The following is a 22,435-nucleotide window of genomic DNA, read 5'->3' as shown; positions in this document are numbered from 1 at the left end:
ATGGTTAAAGCCCATTTTAAAAATTCACATTTTTATGACGTAAATTTGAACATAATATTTTGCTGCTTTACATGGTTTTGTAATTTATGATTAATGTTTAATATCTCATAAATAAAAACTGAGTTATGTTTATAGGAACTTTATTTTTAACTGTAGAATATGCTCCCTTTGTGTAATTTTGAAACATTGTATATTCTATAGTTGTCTTGATTTGGTATGTTTTCCCTCCTTTTTTATATACAGTGAAACTTCTCCTAACGGACACCTCTCGTTAATGGACATCTCTCGTTAATGGACATCTCTCTACAACGGACATTTTCAAATTCCCCAACTCACCTCTATTGCTTTTAACGCGTTTGCAGCTTCTGTCTAGCGGACATTCTCTGTAACGGACGCGGACAAGCAATCTGCACTGTTTCGTTTAGATTAGCACTTAATTTGATCTCCCCATAACGGACAGCGGGTGAGCTTACGGCCCTTTTTCTAGGAACTTTTCTTCCATGTATTGCCTCAATCGTGTGTTTATTTTCTATTTCCGATTCTCTGAATTTTATCAAGGTTTACGTCGCGGTTCTAAACCCTTTTTCAAGAATTTTAAGGCACGTGTAAAACTTCTGATGAATTCTGTGTGTGCAGGGGGGGGGGAAATATGGTCGGCCTTTCGTCTTTTCAGTTTCAGTTTTCAGTTTTGTTCAGTGTCGTGTGAAGTGGGAAGTGCACAATGTCTTCTTGTAAACATTTAACTTTAAAAGATAAAGTCGAACTCATTAATGCGTATGATCGGCAAAAAAATAGTGTTTGCACTGTCGCTGCAAAATTCAAAATCGGGAAGACGCAGGTAAGCGACATCCTAAAGAAAAAAAATGAACTGCTCAAACAATTTTGGCAACATGGAAATGATCACGTTCAAAAATCATTCCAGAAAACTGTTGGACTTCAAATTGACAATGTTACGTACGAGTGGTTTTGTCGCGCACATACTAAAAAAATTCCCATTAATGGGCCTATTATTAGGGAAAAGGCTTTGGAGGTTGCGAAATCTATGGGAGTAAATTAGTTCAAAGCTTCTGTGGGATGGCTAGACAAGTTCAAAACTCAGCATAAAATTTCTTTTTTGTAAAACCGTAAGTGGTGAAGGTGGATCTGTTGATACTGGGGTTGTAACAGAGTGGACCGTCAAATTGGAAGATTTATGTCGCGATTTTGAAGCTAAGGATATTTACAACTGTGATGAACCAGGGTTGTTTTTTAAAGCTCTTCCTGAAAAAACAATGAGTCTAAAAAAAGGAAAAGTGCCAGGGCGGAAAAATTTCTAAGGAACGCTTGACTGTACTATTGTGTACAGATATGCTGGGAGACTTTGAACAACCTCTTGTTATAGGAAAACCACAAAATCCTCATTGTTTCAAGGGCATAAAGTTGAATCTTGAATGTTGATTGGAAGTCTAATAAAAAAGCGTGGATGACACGAGATATCATGAGCGAATGGATAAGTCACTTCAACCAAAACATGATTCGTCAAAACAGAAAAATTATTCTTTTCATGGATAATGCTGCATTTCACCCGCACATTGAATTGTCCAACATTCAAATCGTTTTTCTGCCACCAAACACATCTGCAGAGTGTCAGCCCTTGGATCAAGGGATAATAACTTCACTACAGAAAACGTGTTTTAAGACATCTCATTGCAAACATGAATGATGTAACATGTGCAAGTGACCTTGCAAAGAAAATCAGCATCGTAGATGCGATTCAATGGATTTCCTCTTCAGTAAACGCAATTAGGGAAAGGCATATTGATAATGAGTTCTGACAGCCATATGTGGGTTTTCTTTATCCAAGGTACGAGAGTTGAGAATTCCATTTCTTGAAAAACATGATTTCACCCGTAACCAGAACATGGCTGAAATTTAAGATCGTGAACTGTTTTGTAAAGTCTGGCTTCTCAAATGCAAAAATTAAAGTTGTGAACAGCAATGTGGAGCACCAAGAAGAACAAGAACTTCATCTATTGATAATGTACGATACTTCAGCTACAAGTGACCCTGGCTACAAAGATATAGACTCGAACCTCACTACAGAAGATGGTGCTATAGATATCAACGACATTATCATACAAATCAATCGTTTAAAAATGTTTTTCGCCGCTGAAGTATCTTACTGAAGGACTTTCGATGGTTTCTTCACTCCAAACAAATGTTGAAAACAAAATTATCAGCTGGAAGAAGGTGCAGAAGAAAATAAGTGATTATTGTATGTATTTTTCATAAGATAAAGTCATAATATGCATAGCACAATTGTATGTATATTATTTACAAAAATATTGTGCAAAATCTGTATATATTTTAATTTAATTTTACATTAAACGTTTAACGATTTTTCTTTCTTTTTTTTTTTTCTCCCTCAGACTTCTTGTTAGCGGACACTTCTCTCTAACAGACACATTTTCGTTCCCCCATGGCTGTCCGTTAAAGGGAAGTTTCACTGTATTTTTTAAAGTTTAAATTTAAGTTGCATATGCAAAGACCTGAAGATTAAAAAAATTGTAGTGTTCATTGGTTTTATGTGAATTACGAAATTGCAGTTTTTGCATGTTGAGTTATTGCATTTATTACCTCAAATTATAATAGTTATAAAGTAATCCATTCAGCCATTCCAGTATAGGCCTTAGAACAATCATAGTTATGAGTAAGTTGCTCTATGTAACACTGGTTGCTTTGTAGGAACCAGAAGCATATGTTAACAACAGGTGTGAGGGCACCTCCGTAGCCAGGTGGGCAGGAGTGGCAGTGCATAGCACACGCTTCTTGATTAGACTGGGGTTCGAGCCCGTGACCACCAAATACGGAGGATGCGGAAATTCAGGGAATGACCACTGCATATCCCTGGAGCAATATGGCCTTAGTTACTAATACTCCTAAAAACCAAATAACAACAACAATTAACAACAGGTGTCCAGTTACAGTATCTAAAATTATGGTTTTTCAAACTATGTATTAATAAAAAAAAACATGGGCTAAATAACAATAAAAAAATCTCTTGGCAGAACTTTAGAGTTTGCATCTTTCACAGAACAAGGCTACTCAATAAATGCTTTACAGTTAATATTATTAATATAATAAAATCAGTGATTCTCACTCCTCTACTTCTGGCAATGCTTTTTTTTTTAAACGAAAACCAGATGACATTATACAGGCACTCCCCGACTTACGTAAGAGTTGCATTCTGCAGAACACTGCGCAAGTCGAATTTCCCTAAAGGCTTATGCAGCACTTGTAACTGTGCTTACTGAATTTGATTGAAGCAAAAAAGAAATGTTTAACGAACATGTAAACAGAATTATTTGTTCAATTTTTTTATCTCGTGCATAAGAAAAATTACAAAAAGAGAGAGGAGACAGGCATAACATCAGCAAGTTTTATCTTTCAAACACCATTGCCAGACTCAACGTCTCCAGCTGATAAGTATGCCGCTGCAGAGGTTGAGGGCTGTAGAAATTTAGAAGGGATTTTTCCCAACACATCACAAAATTTCTCTCCTGCTGCAGAATTGGCACTGGTGACTTCACTACATACTTCGTGGAACCAGCATGATGCTTAAACCTATTAAACCACCTGTTGCTTGCCATGAACGTGGGGTTCGCTGTACTTATTCTTAATATCTTCATAAATACTTGTTTCTTTTGCTTGAATGGTCATTAGACCATTCAAGCAAAAGAACATCTGGGGGCACTACCCCCAGATGTTCCCACATCTGGGGTGGTGCCTCCAAAACCTCTCTCAGGCTTCTTGATTCCATTCAGAAGAGGGCAGTTAGGTTAATTAATGATCCATCTCTAACAGAGTCTCTCCACTCGCTTTCTCATAGACGTGCTGTTTCTGCTGCATGCCTCTTCTACAGATACTTCCACGGGCACTGTTCTTCTGAATTGGTTTCTATAATTCCCGCTCTCTCTTTCAAAACAGTCCGAACACGTGCCGCCACCAGCCAACATCCATTTTTACTGTCCAACTTCAAACCCACAGAACCAACTTTTCATTTTCCTCATTTATTCATTCAACTGCCGTTTTCTGGAACAACCTTCCTTCATATGTATTTCCTGAAAATTACAATCTACAGAAGTTCAAGCCCAATGTCAACAAATATCTTCTTTCGTCTTCTCAACCTCCAACCCAAGCATGGTACTAAGTACTATAGATTCTAATACCTCTCGTGTTTGGGGTTCACATAAAAAAAAAAAAAAAAAAAGACTCGGGCACTCACTTCTTAATCTGATTTTCCATCCATATTATTAATAACTTTTCCATCTTCAATATAGCACCTGAATGCTGTTTTGTGATCACTGTTGATCTTAAATGCATTGATCCCTTAACACAGTGGTCCCAAACTGGCAGGCCGCATCCGGCCCCCGAAGCAATTTTACACGGCCCGTGAATACATTTCAATTATGTATTCGTTGTAAATACGGTGCTTATATTCACTCTTATTTTGTTAAAAAAAATTCCGGCCCGTCAGCTGCTTTCAGATCGTGCTTTCGGCCCGCATGCAATTTGAGTTTGAGACTACTGCCTTAACATGTTCTTTTATACATGCTCTGCCCTCTAAATTAGTATTCACTGTTGAAGCAGTGAGACCTGTGCAATAGATGATAAACTTTGTTCTGCTTAATCATTTCCATCTTCATTCTAAATCAATTTTGTTTCATTTCCTAGCACTGCCACCACTTGCACTTTTAGTTGGTTGCTTTGCCTTCATTATTGTAATAAGTAAATAGGAATGAAGAGAAGATTCTGAAAATTTATTTTTATTTTTTATATGATTGAAGATTTCAGTGAAGGGGAAACACATTTCACCATAATAACGTAAAAACCCACACAATTCCAGTTATTGGGATTATCGAACTGCAATAAGATCGAGTTTACTAACTGTTTATAATAGATTTCACTAACAGAAAAGCCCAATAAACCAGAAAGTGCAAATTGTTTTTGTTTTATGGTCGTGACCTCTAGAAATATTTGCCAAAAAAACGATGCGTTCTTGGGTTCACATTGTGATGTTTTCACAATACCTCCATTTATTCCTATAGGATGCAAAGTATGTTTCCACGGTTTTTTTAAGTTTGAACCAGCTGGCAAAAATTTGCGTAAAGTTGAGTATTGCGTAAGTTGGGGAGTGCCTGTACTTGAATTTCTGGAGATTATAATTTTCAGTCAATACATGTGAAGGAAGGTTGTTCCAGAAAACAGAAATTGAAATGATAAATGAGGAAGGAGAAAAGTTGGTTCTGTGAGTTTGAAGTTGGACAATAAATGAATGCTGATTGGTTGCAGCACATGTTTAGATTGGTTTGGAAGAGATGCCAGTTCAGAAGAATAATGCCCATGGAAATATCTGTAGAAAAGGCATGCAACAGACAGAGTGGGGTCATTAACTGACTGCCCTCTTTTGATTAGAGTCAAAAATCCTGAGTGAGGTTTTGTGGGCACCATCCTGGATGTGGTAACAGTATCCTATGGTAGGATGAATTTGAAATTTGTAGAGAGTGAGCAGTTGTTTTGAAGAAAAGTAATCTGGGAGAAAAAAAGAAAACTCAGTTTACTAGATTCAGAGGAAACAATTGTTCCAATGAGGCTTTTCTGGCCACCATTCTTCCTATGGAGGGTAAGACTTTCAACTCTTAATATTACTTAAGATGCAACGTGTATAACAAGATTCCCGGGTGGGTTTGATCTTTGGTAATGATGTTCCAGAAAACGCCACTGAACTTATGTGATTGTCTAGTGGTTTTTATGATAGGACAATGATCTCTTATGCCCTTAAGATCTATTCAGTGTCTTAGTTAATAGAACTTGCAGCTTGGATTAGCATTGTGTTTTCACTCCAAGACCCTATCTATTATAGTCAGGACTTGAAATGCCAAAAAATGGTTCCTTTACAATAAATCTTGTACTAAGATTAACATGTGGCAAGAGAATAGGTCAGAGGCATAAGTACATAAACAAAACAATGTTTATTGGTAAACTAACAATACTATAAAAGTCATACACTAGAGACAAAAGGTAAAATTTAGTACATACGATCACTAGTATGAAAAATTAATGGTACATGTATCCAGTAGGTCTGTGTTCTTCATATCTTGAGGACTGCATGTACTCAATGATCCAATTCACAAGTTAGAAGAGTACAAGTGTATAGGTATTTACAAGTGCTGTACCACTTCTATGTATAATAGTTGACTCATTATGTTAGACTCTAATTGGCAAGTACTATGTCAAGTAATATTACATCAGCTAATGTTTTAATGAGGAGGGATGCTTATGTACTAAATTAAGGGCAAAAACAAGTAGAACTTACCAGTAAATAATTGTCTGGATCAACTGAACTGGTTCTGCCTCTCTGGTTCTACTGAGTTTTACAGGGAGTTTCAGCTGGAAGGTCTCTGTGAGTAGGGCTTGCATAAAACCGAGAAATTTCAAAACCGAGTTTAACCGAAGTTTACTCTTAAAACCGGTTTTAAAACCGATTTTCTCAGACTTAGCGAAAATAACTAAAAGCTTATAACACAGGTATTTATTTTATCTTGGGTAGATTGTACAAATCGTAATCAAATCTTGTAAACAAAATCTATCACCTCTTATAGTAAAAAAAAAATAAAAAAATTAAAGTGCTCCAAAAAAATAACCAGCTGGAGATTATACAAAATTACAAATTGTATTCAAATCCTTTGAATAAAAACTATCTTCTCATATAGTAAACAAAAAAAATAATAAGCCCTATAATAATAATAATAAATAAATAAAAATAATGTGAAGAAAAGCAGCTTGGGGAAATTACTATTTATTGTTCAGCTTTTTTCTGAAAATGATCCTTTAAAAAACAGTATATTAAGCATTTTTCCTGATAGACTTGACCTTATTTTTGTGTTAAAGAGACCAGTGATCGAAAACACTCTCTCAGATTGGACACTTCTTGGTTTAATGGTCAGCAGTGCCCTATAAACTTTCTCCAGCTTTTCACTTCTACTGCTAGTTGCCTCCAAAAGTTTAAATTCTTTGCTGATTTCCAATTCACTCGGATATTTTGAAGGCTCTTCAGTTAATCTCTTTATTACACTATCATACTCTTGCGTGAGTATATCTCCAACATCGGAACTAGACGAGTCTTTGTTTTCTTATAAAAGAACAGTTCGTTTATTTTCAGTTTCTTCATTCAACGCTAAGACTCCTTCGGAATGTTCTGCAAATAATCTCTGATAAATTTCTTCAGCATGCTTTTTCAAAACTTGCTTACTTGGAAAATCAAAAGTTCTTGAACCTGAATCTTCTTTCCTAAACTTTTTGGGGTTGTGTAGATAGCTCAGCAAAGACACAGTTTGGCGATTTCATCTTGCACTCTAACGCTGCAAAAGGCTTTGGTGAAACTTTAAAGCAAATGGGTTTTCTGCCGTATCAAGCTTAGCAAGCAAAAATTCTATTGAAGAGTGCTTTAAGTAAGTCTGTATCTTCTGAGGTTATAGCCTTCAGAATCATTTCAACTGGTCGTTAAGTTTCACATAGCAATTCAAGTGTTTTCCAGTCATCGTCAGACACAGCTTCAGTTGACAGTACTGCACATAGAGTATTTGGAATGCAGTTTTTCAATTTCAAAAATCTCTCAATCATATAGAATGTGCTAGCCCATCTAGTCTTGCAATTTAATATAAGTTTATATTCTTTCCCATTAAATTTTGTAATATGTCATTTTTGGTAGGCGATTTTCGAAAAAGCATGCAAAATTTTCTGACTTTGTTAATAGTTTGTGAAAATTGGCCATTGGATTGAAGAAATAAACGAGCTCATCGGTAAAGTCGGTTTGATAAAGCATGCCTTGCTGTCTTTCTTCAACTTCTTCATCGTCATCACTACTTTCTTCATTATTTTCATTTTCTTCATTGTCTTTGGGAGACTCAGAGACTGTGGCACCATAATTGATTGATTTTTCATAAAGTACATCTATAACTGACAGATGTATAAAATGGGCCATACATTGTTGTTGATTAGGCGTAATTTGCTTGCCAAATCATCATTGCTGCTCCATCGGTGGTGCAGGCAACAATATCCTCATCCAAGTTCAAACCAAATTCCTTCAAATGTCCATTCACAATTTGCTCAGTTCTTCTGCTGTCAAGTGAACCATTAATCTCAATAAGACCTAACGACCAATGATTGTCTTTTGAATGCACATTTATATTCATATACCTTTTATTTTGTATAGACCTATATTCGTCTAGAGTCAATGAATACCGTGCACCCAAAACCAATGAATTTTTGAAATGCTGAATGAGTTCTTCTTTCTTAGTTTTATAATAATTCAGAACCATATTTTTAATTCCATTCACTGAGGCTGGTGGTAATTTATCGTATTTATTTCTCTGAAGGCGAAGGCTTGATTGTATAAACTCACTCTTGGCAATTGAATTAAAAGAAAATCCATCTAAAGCAGCTAATTTTGAAGTCTCTTCTTCCATAGATTTTTTAACAAGTTTTCTAATGTTCTTACCATTTTTACAGGAGGTTCACTGTGTTATCTTGTTTAATGTTAATCTGATGCATTTTCTTTAAATGCAACATCAAAGATGATGTAGATCCTCCAGACGACTTCATTATCCTCTGACATTTCGAACATTGTGCTTCATCTTTGCCTTTTCGAGCAAAATAATTCCATACATTTGATTTCATCTTAGACATATTAAGAGTAATAAATATTAATTAGTAGGAATTTATATCACTGACAATTTAAAAAATATATATTGAAGACAACAAAGGCAAAATGCTATGCGTCACTCCCGCAAGCACTGAATGAAGAGTCTAAACGAGGCAAGTTTCAAAATTTTCACGAAAGAAATTTTTTATTTATTTACTTGCAAATTTTTTTCCCCTCAATTAAATCTATTGTATTTTCAAAAATTATGTAAAAGCTAAATTTGGTGAAGCTGCTTTTTGGAGAACATTTGATCGCAAATTTAATAGGAATAAAGAAGGAAGAAACTTTCTACGATTTAAATTTGATGCAATATTCACGAATCTGTTTCTAGTGGGTAACCGTCAATAAGGCGCGTTCCATAACTTGCCTGGCGAACAAGATAGATGGAACGGAAAAATGCTGAGCATTTTCTTTTACGCTATCGCTCCGACTCACTCAGTCGTAAATGAGTACACCTGCATCGTGCCATGATACATGTGGGAAGATAAAAGGTACCCCTCTTAGATTTGGGCCACTTGCCCATGAGATTCATACCTAAACATAAAATAAAAAAAATAATAATAAAATAAAATAAAACAAAAAACATGTTTAAAACATAAAGGAATTGAATGATCCAGACAAACGAACGAACAAAAGAAAATGTGCGTAACAAAAAACTATATTCGAGGGCTAACTAAGAAAATATTCGAATCCGGTTTTAGAAGGCCGGTTTCGGTTTTAACAACTCAATATGAAAACCGATTTAATCGGTTTTATAAAACCGGTTTGCAAGCCCTATCTGTGAGTGATACTTCTGATGCAGGTAGATTTCTGTCATGAATGATTCTTTGATCAAAAGACAAGGTGAAAAGTAGGCAGTTGACAAAGACACGCTGATCGGTCAGGAGAAAAAAGGTTCTCCTCCATTTTCTGGGCTAGTCTCTTGATAGTCCACAATGACTGCAACAACAACCCCAAACAGCAAGAGCAAAAGCCAAGAAGCAAACGAACAAGAATGCTCTCCTTTGTCACCCACCTGAATATATAGGTCCCCCCCTATGCTTACACCATGTTCTCATTGGCTAGGGTGCTCATTAATGGGGGACTAATTCCCAGGGATTGTTATTCTGGGACAAAATACACCGAAAACGGAACTTATCTATGAGAAAAACGAATCTCATATCTAGGCGAGGTAAAAGTACCAAATATCTCAGCAGGTGTCTGCTGGGCTTGGAAGTCTGATTTCCTGCATAGGAACTGTTTAACGCAATCAACTAGCTATGAGATTCATATTTCACCTTGAAGTCCATTTTGGAAATACATTACTCATTCCTCTCTGAAGAAGATTTGGTCAACATCTGATAGAATAACATTAGCTCACTGTGATGTGGCCCACTTAACAAAGATCGGATAGAGTTAGATTTCCTGTCTTTCACCTAGTAATCTGAAGAAGACTGATAGTCGCAGCATCGATCTCACTACATGTACAGTAGTGGACAAAAGTATAGGTGACTTGGCTAGATAATAGCCTTTTAAGGCAAGCATAAGGTGAGAATTCAGCTATTCTACACAATATTTGTGATGTGCTTATGTCAGGAGAGAATAGAAGTCAGGGTAATCCCTAATAGAGATATGCGATCTTGTCTAGACATGCCCTCATCAAAGATAAACAATGGAACAGTAGCTTTTTTGTGAGATATAAGACAACTGAAATTAACTAAGTTATCCTTGCCCTATTGGAGTGTTAACTGGAGATCAGCATTTAAGGAATTGGTGGTGTATAATACAAAGATGAAGCTGTTTGTGCAGAGCAGAAGAACTTTTCAAACTTAAAGGTGGAATGCAATGTGCTATCTTCAGCAAAACTGTGAATGCGGTTTTCAGTTAGTGGAAGAGGGTCATTAATGTACAAGAGAAAAAGAGCTGAACCTTGGGGAATAACAGCATTAGTAGAGAAGTTAGATAACAGAGAACCATCTACCTTCATCTCACTTGCAGAGAGCAGTCAGAGAAAAAATAGTCAGCAATCCATAAGATGAAGTTACTTTATGCTAAACATGAACAAAAGCCTTAGAAATTTCAAGAGTAATTGTTTGAGATTCTCCAAACTTTTCCATTGAATTTGTGCATAGAATGGTAACATAAGCCAATATGTCACCAGTTTAGCAACACTGTTGGAATCCACATTAGGTGGAGAGGTGGTTGAAAAGAGGAGATTCTAAATTATTCAGTCTTTGACAGGGGGATATCAGAGCAGCCTTTGAAACTATAAGTAATTGTAGGGCAAATAATCTATGATCTCCTTACTGGTCATAAAAAGCTTAGTTCCCTACACTGCTTGAGATTATATTGTGTTTTTAATTTATGATATGCAGTGATCTCTCTGGATATCCTTTGAGAATCCTATGGGGTTTTCAGCCCCCCTCTGCCTCCTACAGTTTGTCATAATAACCAAGCAGACATCTCAAAATTATAAAATAGAACAGATTTTGGGTCTTATATACCATGTTCATAGTGATTTATTAGTATCTTTAACATAAAATGGGAATACATAACATCTGCCCAGCTGTTGGGTGAATTAATTAATTAATTGCATTTTTGGTGATATCATTTCTCTAAAAAATTTGATTTATTTTTTAAAAGATCTTTCTTAAATATTATTATTTTTTCTTGTATAGTATATTGTAATTTGACATTTGTTTTTGTATCTCATTTTTTTTTTTTTTTTTAACTGCGTAACTTGTTTCCTTCTAATTTCATTTCTGCAGAGTTGACATTTTTTTCCCACATGGTACTATTTTGTATTCTGTTTGAATAAATAAATTGATCTTAACAATTTCACATAAATTAATTTTTTATATAAGAGCTGCTGTATAAAATAACTTTATATTAATTTTCATACTATTCAGATTTACAAATTGGTAATGTTTTTTAGGATGTTCATCATGGTAATGGACTTCAGCAAATATTTTATGATGATTCGCATGTTCTTTATATTTCATTACATCGGCATGATGATGGAAATTTTTTTCCTGGAACTGGAGGATTAGAAGAGGTAAGATTAGCTACTGAGGAATTACAAGTGTTATAGTTTATGGTAACAAAAAGTTAAATCCCATGTGAAAACTTACTAATTTTAATTGCTGATAACATTTAACTAAGTTAAAAACAAGGTTTTTAAAAATCATCTTTTCCTGAAGGAATGAACCCCTTCTTTTATAGTGCATGGTTTGTCTCAGGAATAATCAATACAGTTATAATTACCAATTAATAATAATTGGTTTTTGTTGAGTTATCACTTTGTGGCAATGTATTATTAAAACTAGTCACTCTGTTCCTAAAGTTTCTAAAATTATCTTCATATTCAGAATCTTATATTGTGTCATCTACGTAAGTACTGTGCAACTCATCATTATCCTTATGTAAATGATCCAACATACTCGATTTACTCTAGGTTATTATTATTATTAGCCATATGATTCAAGGAAGCCTGAGGCTTATGCCGCACCAGCCAAAAAAAAAAAAATCCGAATTACCCTGAGAGAGAGAGAGAGAGAGAGAGAGAGAGAGAGAGAGAGAGAGAGAGAGAGAGAGAGAGAGAGAGAGAGAGAGAGAGAGGTAGAAAGGAATTACCAAGAAAGAGAAGAATGATGATATCCAGCTCAGGACCCTGGGTGAGCCAAGCCCATATTCACCAGATGTGAGCCCCTGGGGATAATTTTGGATACTATTCGAATTCTTTCATTTCTAGATACTAATAAATGATTCTTTGGTTAGAGGATATGTATCTGATCAGATGTCACAAAAATCTTTATCTCAGTAACAATGCACTTTAGTTTCTTAATAGATTTATCAATACAAGGTCCATTTTTCCTATAGTAAAACAATTTCTAAACTACTTTCTACTGAAGTAAGCTATAGACATGTGACATCATGTTCATTGCCTGGTTTTAATGACTACGTTCTTTGAAAAGCCACACTTTTAATTTTTGCAATTACCATTAAAGATATATTGCAGTGTATGTTATTATTGTTCTTGATAGTATAAACCAGAGCTATTGTGCTCAATACGTTTTACGTTGATTTCAATATTTGTAGAAGAATAAGAGAAATTTACTTCAATATAATACATAGAACACATCTGTATGATACTCTCCATGTGTGAATCAGATTAGATATGGCTGACAAACATTAATATAATTCTTGTGTAATTTAATTTTGACGGTTTCTGCAATTAATAGTCTCATATAATTACGTTGAACACTAAGTATTTTGGCTTGTTGAATAAAAAAGTATGTTTTTCATTAATGGCATGAAAGGCTAATTCTGATGCTGCTGAACGAGAAACACGAACTGTTTTACTCAAATTCATCAGAAATCACATTGATCCTTGACAAAACAAGTCACAATCACCGCAAGAAACGTATACCAGGTGGTCATTTATTTGTGTCGCAAAAGAAGAAATGACTGAGCGATTGTTCAGTTTTAGCATGTAATTTCTGTATTTGTCTGGCCACAATCTAATCTTAAATTTGGTATCTTTAAAGAATACATTAAGCTGTTTGTGCCACTGTTAAATGTGTGGGATACAAATAAAGTATTTTTTGATGTTACTATTGTTGGTTAGTGTAGATTTTTTTTGTATCCTATCCTTAGCTTGTACCCTAATTCGGTTTATTGTAGCAAGGGGATAATCCTGTTTAAGAATCTGCTTGTTAATATCTGAGTCTAAAGCAGATTCCGTTGTTGAATATTTATAGGCATTGAGAAATTGATTAAAGATAATAGACCTTTTGTATGTGAATTGGTGATAGCTATTATAATGTAGAAGCATACCGTGTTTGTTAGTTTACGATAGATGTTAAATCAGATTTTATTTGAGTCCTGAATAAGCATGAAATTTAGAAAATTTAATGACTTAGTATCTGTACTTTCCCTTTCTAATGTAAATTGAGTCTAAGATGAATATTATTAAATGAATGTAAAATGTCTTGGATAGTGCTACTATCATTAATAACAAGAACATTGTCTAAATATGTGATACGGGGTAGAAAAGGTGTCAAATGTATATGCTCAATTGTTGAGAGACAGACCTCCAATATTAAGCCACTTAGACTCAATCCCATTGGCAAATCAAAAATTTGTTTGTATGCTTTGTCTCAAGATGATATAATTGGCTTCAACTAAGAGTTTAAGTGAAAAATTTCTTTAATAGAAAGCTTCATATAATTAATCGGTATAGAGTTATTATTTAATATATCTCATGTGTATTCAACATTTACATTCATATTAATGAAGTAACATCCAGTGAGAATAGATTATCATTATCGCCGAGTCTACAGTCCTTAAGGTTATTTAATAATGTATCATAGTTTTTTTATCCCAAATTGTATTGCCTGTCCGAAGGGTTTTATAATACTATATACATATGGTTTCTGGCCTTCACTTCCTTTAACTGAGACATAGTAATGTAGTCATTTTTTCAATATGTGGTTAACATTTTTATTGTACTGATTGGCCAAATTAGTACAATCAAATTGGCCAAACTGATTGGTAAATAGTGCCAGGTCTACTTCAAGACAAGTGGTATTTGATATAATTGAATCTAACTTATTTATATAATCAGTTTTATCAAGTATGTCCGCACTGTATCTCCTTTATCTGTGCTGAATAATAATGTCTTTATTTTCCCAAATTCATGAAGCTGAACTTTCATGTCTATTCAATTTAGGAATAACATAAAATTCTTTTATGTTATTCACCACTTGGTTAACTTGTTGAATAAATAAATCTTTTTTTGGAACATTACGAAGTCCAAATTCAATATCTATTACAAACTGTTTTTTAAGGTAGCTTGCAAGATGGTAAATTATAATTTAATCCTTTGGATAAAAGTGAAATCTGGTCCTGTGATAGCATATATGATTTCTAACCTGTTGATATGTAGGCATGTTGGCCGAGGGTGTGTTCGAGAACTAGATGAAGCATTCTGATTGTGCATTAGCACATTGTACGCATGTGGGGTGTTTTTTTGTGATGCGCATAAATGATCTGGTCTACAACATGTCTTGCTGTGATTGCGATTCATCTTATCAAGGATCGACGAGATTTCCATTGAATTTTCGAGTAAAACAACACTCGTCCTCAGTTCGTGCTTCTTGTTCAGCAGCAGCATGAGAATTAGCCTTTCATGTCATTAACAAAAAACATACTTTTGTATTCAGTGAGGCCAAAATACTTAAGTGTCCAACATAATTATGCGAGACTGTTAATTGTAGAAACTGTCGAAATTAAATTACATGAGAATTCTATTGATATTTGCTGGCCGTATTTAATCTTCGATTTGTGCTTTTATCAGGTCTTTTACACACATGCGCAAAGACAACCTCTATGTAAGATTCATGCTCACACATACTCCATAATTTTCATTCTTGTGATCACGACATATGATCAAAAAGCATTGTCAGCTTCAAGAAGGAAAATCGTTTTTCAAAATTTACATTAAACTTTTTTTAAATAAATTTTTAGTTGTGTTAAATTGATTTTTTAAATTGTTTTCAATTTATTTTTTACTGTAATCATTTTGCATTAATGTTATATTCATTTTAATTTCTCGAGAGTATCATACGGAAGTGTTCTACGTATCATATTCAGGTAAATTTCTCTTATTCTTCTAAGTTATTATTGTTCTATAAGTTTATATGTATTTTCTACCACTGAAGAAGGAAAAAGCAAGTTCTTTGGAAATGGCTGGGATGTGTTTAGTTTATGCAGCCAGTTTCACAGGTGTCTCGAGACCTTCAAATAATTTTAAGTGTTGACCTCAACCGTTATGGCTATACGCCACCAAGTGATAAAATGGATACTGTACTTTTTTTTTTTTTTTTTGTCATTACAGCCATACTCGTTGCAACTATACATATTAAAACCTCCAAATTCAACAACCTTTGAATCTGATCCTTGCTGGATCTTGTAATTTTCCAGATTTTGGATGGCCATATTATAGTCATAAAAAAAAAATATATATATATATATATATATATATATTGCAACAGATATTGCATTTCTATACTGCAGTATAGATGTACAAATATAGTCTTAATAGCAAACAAGTATACACACTTAGTACTCAGCAAATGTAGTTTTTTTTATTTTTTCTGTAGAGAAAAGTGACATAGTACAGTACACAGAAAAGTATACATGGATACTGTGCATTTTGAAAAAATAAAACAGTTTTCTCTTCCAAAATATCCCATACCCTGTACAGTATATTTTGGGAGGAGAAAAGCAAAACATTTTGCACACTACCTAGTGCTGACCATTTTTGATAATACAACTTTTTCCACAATAGATAGGACCAGTATACATTTTAAAAGGCAACAATCCTCTAAGCTACTTAATATTCTTTTAGGCATCATAAGGGCATATAAATGTTGTTGCATCAATGTTGTTTACAAATGACAGTCTAAAAGTTTTAAGAATATTTACTAAACACTGTTTAGTGATTCAGTATGGAGTTTCTTGTACAAATCATGAAACTCAGACATTGAATAAACCATTGGTTATTATAAATGAGTTGTAATCTTGTTCACATAGTACATCTAAACCAGGGGTTCCCAAACTTTTTAGACATGCAGAGCCCCACATCAGAAAGAAAAAACATTCTGGAGCGGTGCCTTAATAAAAAAATACACTAAAAATAAACAGTCGATCACTATCACCGATTGTTATATATGTAAAGATCTGCTTTACATATATAAAATGCACACTGACAAGCCAATTTTACTTTTATGCACAGCATATTCTGATTCAATTTAATAGTTTTAGAAAAAAAAAATTAATATTTTAAAATTTCCTCGTGGAGTCCCAGATAACTATGGCAGAGCCCAAGGGCTCTGTGGAGCATAGTTTGAAAAAGGCTGACCTAGACAATCCATGAGCTAAGAAATTTCTCTATGTTGTTGGAGCACCATAAAAACTGCAAGGTGACATCTCTATCCTTCATAAGCAGTTTCAATATACTACTTTTCACTGATCAGCAAATGGTTAATCCAAGACCTAACTTTACTGATTCTTGGGTGGTTTGCCAAATTTTTCCATTTTCCTAAACATAGCCAGAAAATGGGCAGTGCCAGATAACAGACTGCCAGATTTGGGAGGTTTGATTGTACATCATTAAATTTTAATTTTCAGTAACTGATCCTTATTTCTGCTTTCTTCGGTGTTCTCTTATCCTGCCATGTTTTCCACAGAAATTACTGGAGCTTCCGTGGGCAGGAGCAGCAGTGCATATAGCACACGCTTCTTGATTAGACCGGGGTTCGAGCCCATGAGCCACCAAATATGGAGGATGCGGAAAGGTCAGGGAATGACCACTGCATATCCCCGGAGCAATATGGCCTTAGCTGCTAATGCTCCTAAAAACCAAATAACAACAACAGAAATTACTATCCTTCTACATTTAACTGCTGTTGGTTAAACATTTTATAAATAACCATATAAAGTTAATTTATAAATGTCTTCTGCAAGTTATAAAAAAAAAAATTGTGCATTAATGGATTTTATGTTTGTCATTTTCCTTGATTAGGTTGGAATTGATGATGGTACTGGCTTTAACATCAATATTGCATGGTCAGGTTCTTTGAATCCTCCATTAGGAGATGCTGAGTACTTAGCAGCTTTTAGGTAAGCCAAAGCTTGCAACTATTTTTATATACTAATTACATTTGTATGTGAAGGAGGTATATATTAACTATGGATAAGAAATATAATAGTTCCTGATGAGAAAAGAAAAATGAAAAGGAATTCACTTTTCATTTCTAATGCTAATAGACTGCATCACAGACTGGGGTCCTGTATCCTAACTACTAGAACATATCATTCCTAGTGGGCACATCATCATGCAGAAAGAGTAAACAATTGAAGGAAAGAGACAGAATAAGGATGTAAATGTGAAATGGAGTACATGTCTCAGAGATATTGTCAAAGAGAACTTCACTGTGGTGACATAGAAAAACTATATAAAGGAATGATGACCAAAAAGAGTGGGAGGATTTTCAATAATTACTATATTGTCACATTTCTTTTCTGAATCAAATACCAATGAACATAAACCAAGCACAAGAAAAATGGTCAAAGGAAAGTTGCAAATTTTAAAATTAAAAATAAAAATCTGGAATCCAATAAAAATGAACAATTAAAAAATAAGAATAAGAAAGACTTTCTATTTTAAGTCTGAAAATTTTGATATGTATGTATTATATGTAATTTAAACATTTAATGATAAAATCAGTAGACAGTAATATAGTAATTCCATCATAAAACAAGAATATCAGTAAACAAAGACAATGCAAACTACTAAATAAAGTGCTACTGAATATACAACTAGACATATAATGGAATTAATAAAACTGCAGTGCATGCATGATCTAATATCTAAGTAGAGAAATACTTAGCAGATATTGGATTATGCAAAGTAGCATAAACCAAATATTGCTAGGATATAATCAAAAGAATGATATTTTACCTAAGGCAAGGAATAAGAAAATTACTAGCAGAACAGTGATGTAAATCATAGCACATACATAATAAAATTTATACAAAAATTTTATGACATTTTATTTTACAGTAGACTTATTATAATGCAGAAAACTAATTAAATCAGGTGGACACTGAAGAGATTAGCTTTATTCAAAATGTGTATGTGAAATATTACTAAAAGTCCAATGATAAACCATGCTGTTTTAATATTTGTAGAAGCCTGAGCAAATGCTCGAACAAATGCAGCAAAAGAAACAGGAGACATCAGAAACACAAATGGAGGGGAGAGAAATAGGAAAACTGTAGACATAAAAAAATTTGAAATTTAAAATCTAAAATTTATAATTAGACCCACTGTAGTCAATTAAATAAATAAAGTTTTTTGCCAGATACTGGCAACCTGAAGAATAATCAAGATCTAAATTGTGAAATATCGCTTAATACTAATCCAACAGCATGCACATACCATTGGCTCAGAGTGACACAAAGAAAATACAACAAATTAAGGAGTCAGCTATTAATCTATTCTCTTCAGAAAGCTACTAGATTATTTTCTGATGATGCATTTCAAATGCTATTCAAATAAGTGCCTGTGGCAACTACTTAATTGAGTGGCAGTAGTATTTATACTATGTACAAAAATGAAAGACACTGCATCACAAACCAGACCAAGTACTTGTCCCAACTTGAATGTACAGGAATGCTAGTTGTAAACTATAATGATATTTATACCCATAGTCAAGTGTGTAGGAATACACTACCAAATAATTCTATCAAAAAAATAAGACAAATAACAGTAAGCTAAGAAAGATTATGCTGCTTTTCATATAATATGAAAGGCAGCATAATCAAATGATACTGTAAAATATAATAAACATATAGTGATAGTAATATAGTAAACTTGTAAAATAATTTCATCATAAAACAAGAAGAACAGCACACAAAGCAGCTAAACCAAATACTACTGAATGTACAATTAAATATATAATTGAATGAGTAAAATGACAGAATTTAGAGAAGAGTAGGAGAAAAAAACAGTACAGAAATACTAGATGTTGCATCATCATAAACCAATTGTCACAAGGATATAAACAAAAGAATGTTATTTACCATTCTTTTTTTACAAACAAAAGAAGGTAAAGAATAAGAAAATTATTAGCAGAACAGTAGTGAAAACTATGGAGCATATATAATTTAAGGGAAAAAAAAAATTTATAATTTTATGCAAAAGTTATATAAGTCCCAATATGGGCAAACTTATAATTCTAAAAATGAATTAAATTAGATTGTCATTAAATAGCCTCACTTTATTCAAAATATCGATTTTTTTTTTTTTTTTTTTTTTTTTTATTAAGTCAGAAGAGTTTACAATTAATCATTTCAACAATGAATACTTTTTATGTATTATTAATGAACGAATTTTCAAAAAGTTAACTATTTACTATTATCACAGAAAGTGGAAAAATTCAATAAATTTAAGAAAAAAATAATAAATTGCATGAAATGCAATATATATATTACTTAATTTGTTCATTTTATTATTTGCAGATTTCTTTTATTTTTCATTACCTTTACTTACTTTCATTGACCTTTCACTTAATAAGATGTCACTTACTCCCACTCCTTTTGCTTATTATCCCCTTATACAGGGTAAAAAAAGTTGGATGTAAAATTTAAATTGGTGCAGCTTTTTGATTTTTAAAAGATACTGTATTAATTTTATTGTTTTATATGCTTTACTTTGGATTTTTTTTTTTTTGGATTTACTTTTGGATTTTTCACTAATTTGGTTTCATGAAAATGTTTAATTTTTATTATGTGCGATAAGCAAGAAGTTATCCAACTACGTGAGTTTGGAATGTATGAGATATCAGAAAATCTCAGCATATTGGGAGTTTCACCATCTGAATCTACAATGCAGATTTTACTGCTCATACAGTGTACATACAGGGAATGATATGTTCCAGTATAATGAACATAGGACAAGCTTTTGATCTGTAATGCACCTGTAACAGTGTAACCTTTGGCCTCTTAACATTAGGAGTGACTACACATTTTATATTATTTTATTTTTACCACCTTAACTATAGATATAGTCAACTATGTCCTTGCTTTCTAAATTAAGCGGTTGGTGTTTATAGTAAGTAGTAAGAAGTACGCTGTTTCATATAATATTTAAAACAAGAGAAAGGCCCATTAAACATTCATGGTGTTGACATTCGATTTTATTAAATCATAGCAACTCTTCAGGGATAAACGACATTTTTAGTATAAGTTCTGTTTTTTCCTTTGAATTTTCAGTCCTTAACATAAACCTCAACACTGTCGAATGTCTGAACTCGTGATAAAGCACCATAAAGTTGACCATGGCAGAAGAGAGGCTCTGGTAGGTATGCTCCAAGTCTGTCAAGTGTTTGTCTTTGGCTTTTATTAACTCACCAGATTTTTAAATGATTTGAAAAGTGAAGCATTTAATGTTACCTGACCTTGTGCATACAAATATGCAAAGGGTTGCTGCAGTTCATAAGGCATCTGGTACAGACTTAAAATACACTTTAATTAAATGAAGACCCCAACAAAGTATTTTTAGAAAACCATGTAAAAAAAAAAAGCTAGTTCAAAAAGTGCCGAAGTAAATAACAATTATCATCGAAGCATTTTCATTTGAAGCAGTTCTGTTATTATTCACTTTAAATGCCTTAATTAAAAAATAAAGGAAATAGTAAAAATGTCTAATTAGAAGTAGATGTTATCCTTTAGGGTGCAGTTCACCTAACAATATTGTGTGCAAGGCAAGCTTGTATCATGTATCAGTCTGCATTGAACTTAGGAGCACAAAACTTTGCACTCAGTGAATTTTTATGTGATTTTAAAAGCAGTATAACTAGATGAAATAAACATTATCATTCATAATATTAATTTTAGCTTATTAATTAAAAAAATTAATACTAAAGTATATAAATAGATTAATAATGTTAGTCCTTATTTAATTATGTATGCCTTTAGTTAATTTATAGTAAGTCCATTCAACTGTTATGAATTGATTCAGTTGAAGTGATTGTTATTGTATAAGGAAATAGTTAGACCACATCTTGAGTACTGCACTTAGATCTGGAGGCCTCATTTTAGGAAGGATTTTTGCCAGCTGGATTTTTGACAGTTAGTAGTGGCAAATGATGCAAGTAAGCAAGCTTGGACAGCATTAGTCAATAAATAAAAAAAAAAGAAAAAAAAAAAAAAACACTTCCCATAGCACCTGCAAGTCCCCTCTCACAGTTTATCTAGTTCTTCCTTGAATTTGTTCAGATTATCCATCTCTACAACACCAGATGGAAGTTTGTTCCAACAATCAACTACTACCTGCTGACTGAAAGCAAAATTCCATACATCTATCTTACAACCAACCTTTCTCGGTTTGAATTTGTCCCCTCGTGTGTGCAGTCTGAGCAAGAGGAAGTATTCCATCAGCTTACTTAATCCATTCAAAATCTTAAGCACCCCAATCAGATCTGCTTGCAGGCAGTACAGTTTGCAGATTTTGAAGCCTTTCTTGGTAGAAACACACCTTTTTCCTCAACTAATCTTGTTGCTCTTCTCTAAGATCCATTCCAACAGGTCTACATAATTTCACAAATGAGTCTTAGATTTTAGCATTAGCATAATTGATGCAAGAGAGCAAGCTTATACAGCATTAGCAAAAAAAAAATTCTGTTTCACCTCCCCATTTCTTCTAATAGGTTGTCTAATTCTTCCTTGAATTTATTTAAGCTATCAATTTCCACAGAAACAGATGGAAGTTTGTTCCAACAAGCAAGCAACCACGCTGGCTAAAGGCAAACTCCTGTACATCTATTCTGCAACCGTTCTTCCAATTTTAATTTGTGCCCCCTCATGTGCTGCATAGTCTGAGCAAGACAAAGAATCCCATCAGCATTTAGTTTAAATCCATTCAAAGCCTTAAACACCTTGATCAGATCACCTTACAGGTGCCTAGTTTCCAGACACTGCAATTTGTAGAATTGAAGCCTTTCTTGGTAAGTGCATACCCTTTGTTCCACTCACCAATCTTGTTGCCCTTCTCTGTGCTCGTCCCAGCAGCCCTACATCCTTCCTAAAATGAGGCCTCCGGATCTAAGTGCAGTACTCAAGATGTGGTCTGACTATTTCCTTATA

General features: G+C 33.7%; 1 protein-coding gene across 12 annotated transcripts in view; it reads left to right on the top strand.

Moving 5' to 3' along the window:
- Positions 1-22,435, top strand: part of LOC150079426 (histone deacetylase 4-like) — a 352,480-nt gene that overhangs the window by 259,735 nt on the left and 70,310 nt on the right. For 11 of the 12 annotated variants that reach the window (XM_090383436.1, XM_090383431.1, XM_090383432.1 and 8 more), the window contains 2 exons: positions 11,658-11,777; positions 17,310-17,407. In XM_090383436.1, coding sequence (XP_090239562.1) covers positions 11,658-11,777; positions 17,310-17,407 — 218 coding nt within the window. Of the gene's footprint in view, positions 1-11,657; positions 11,778-17,309; positions 17,408-20,563; positions 20,669-22,435 lie in introns of those variants that run through there. The other variant, XM_090383442.1, reaches the window with a different exon arrangement.

Source organism: Mastigoproctus giganteus, chromosome 10 (assembly GCF_048544385.1).
Source record: "Mastigoproctus giganteus isolate SK-2022 chromosome 10, ASM4854438v1, whole genome shotgun sequence".
Taxonomy (NCBI): domain Eukaryota; kingdom Metazoa; phylum Arthropoda; class Arachnida; order Uropygi; family Thelyphonidae; genus Mastigoproctus; species Mastigoproctus giganteus.
This window is presented reverse-complemented; position numbering and strand designations above follow the sequence as displayed.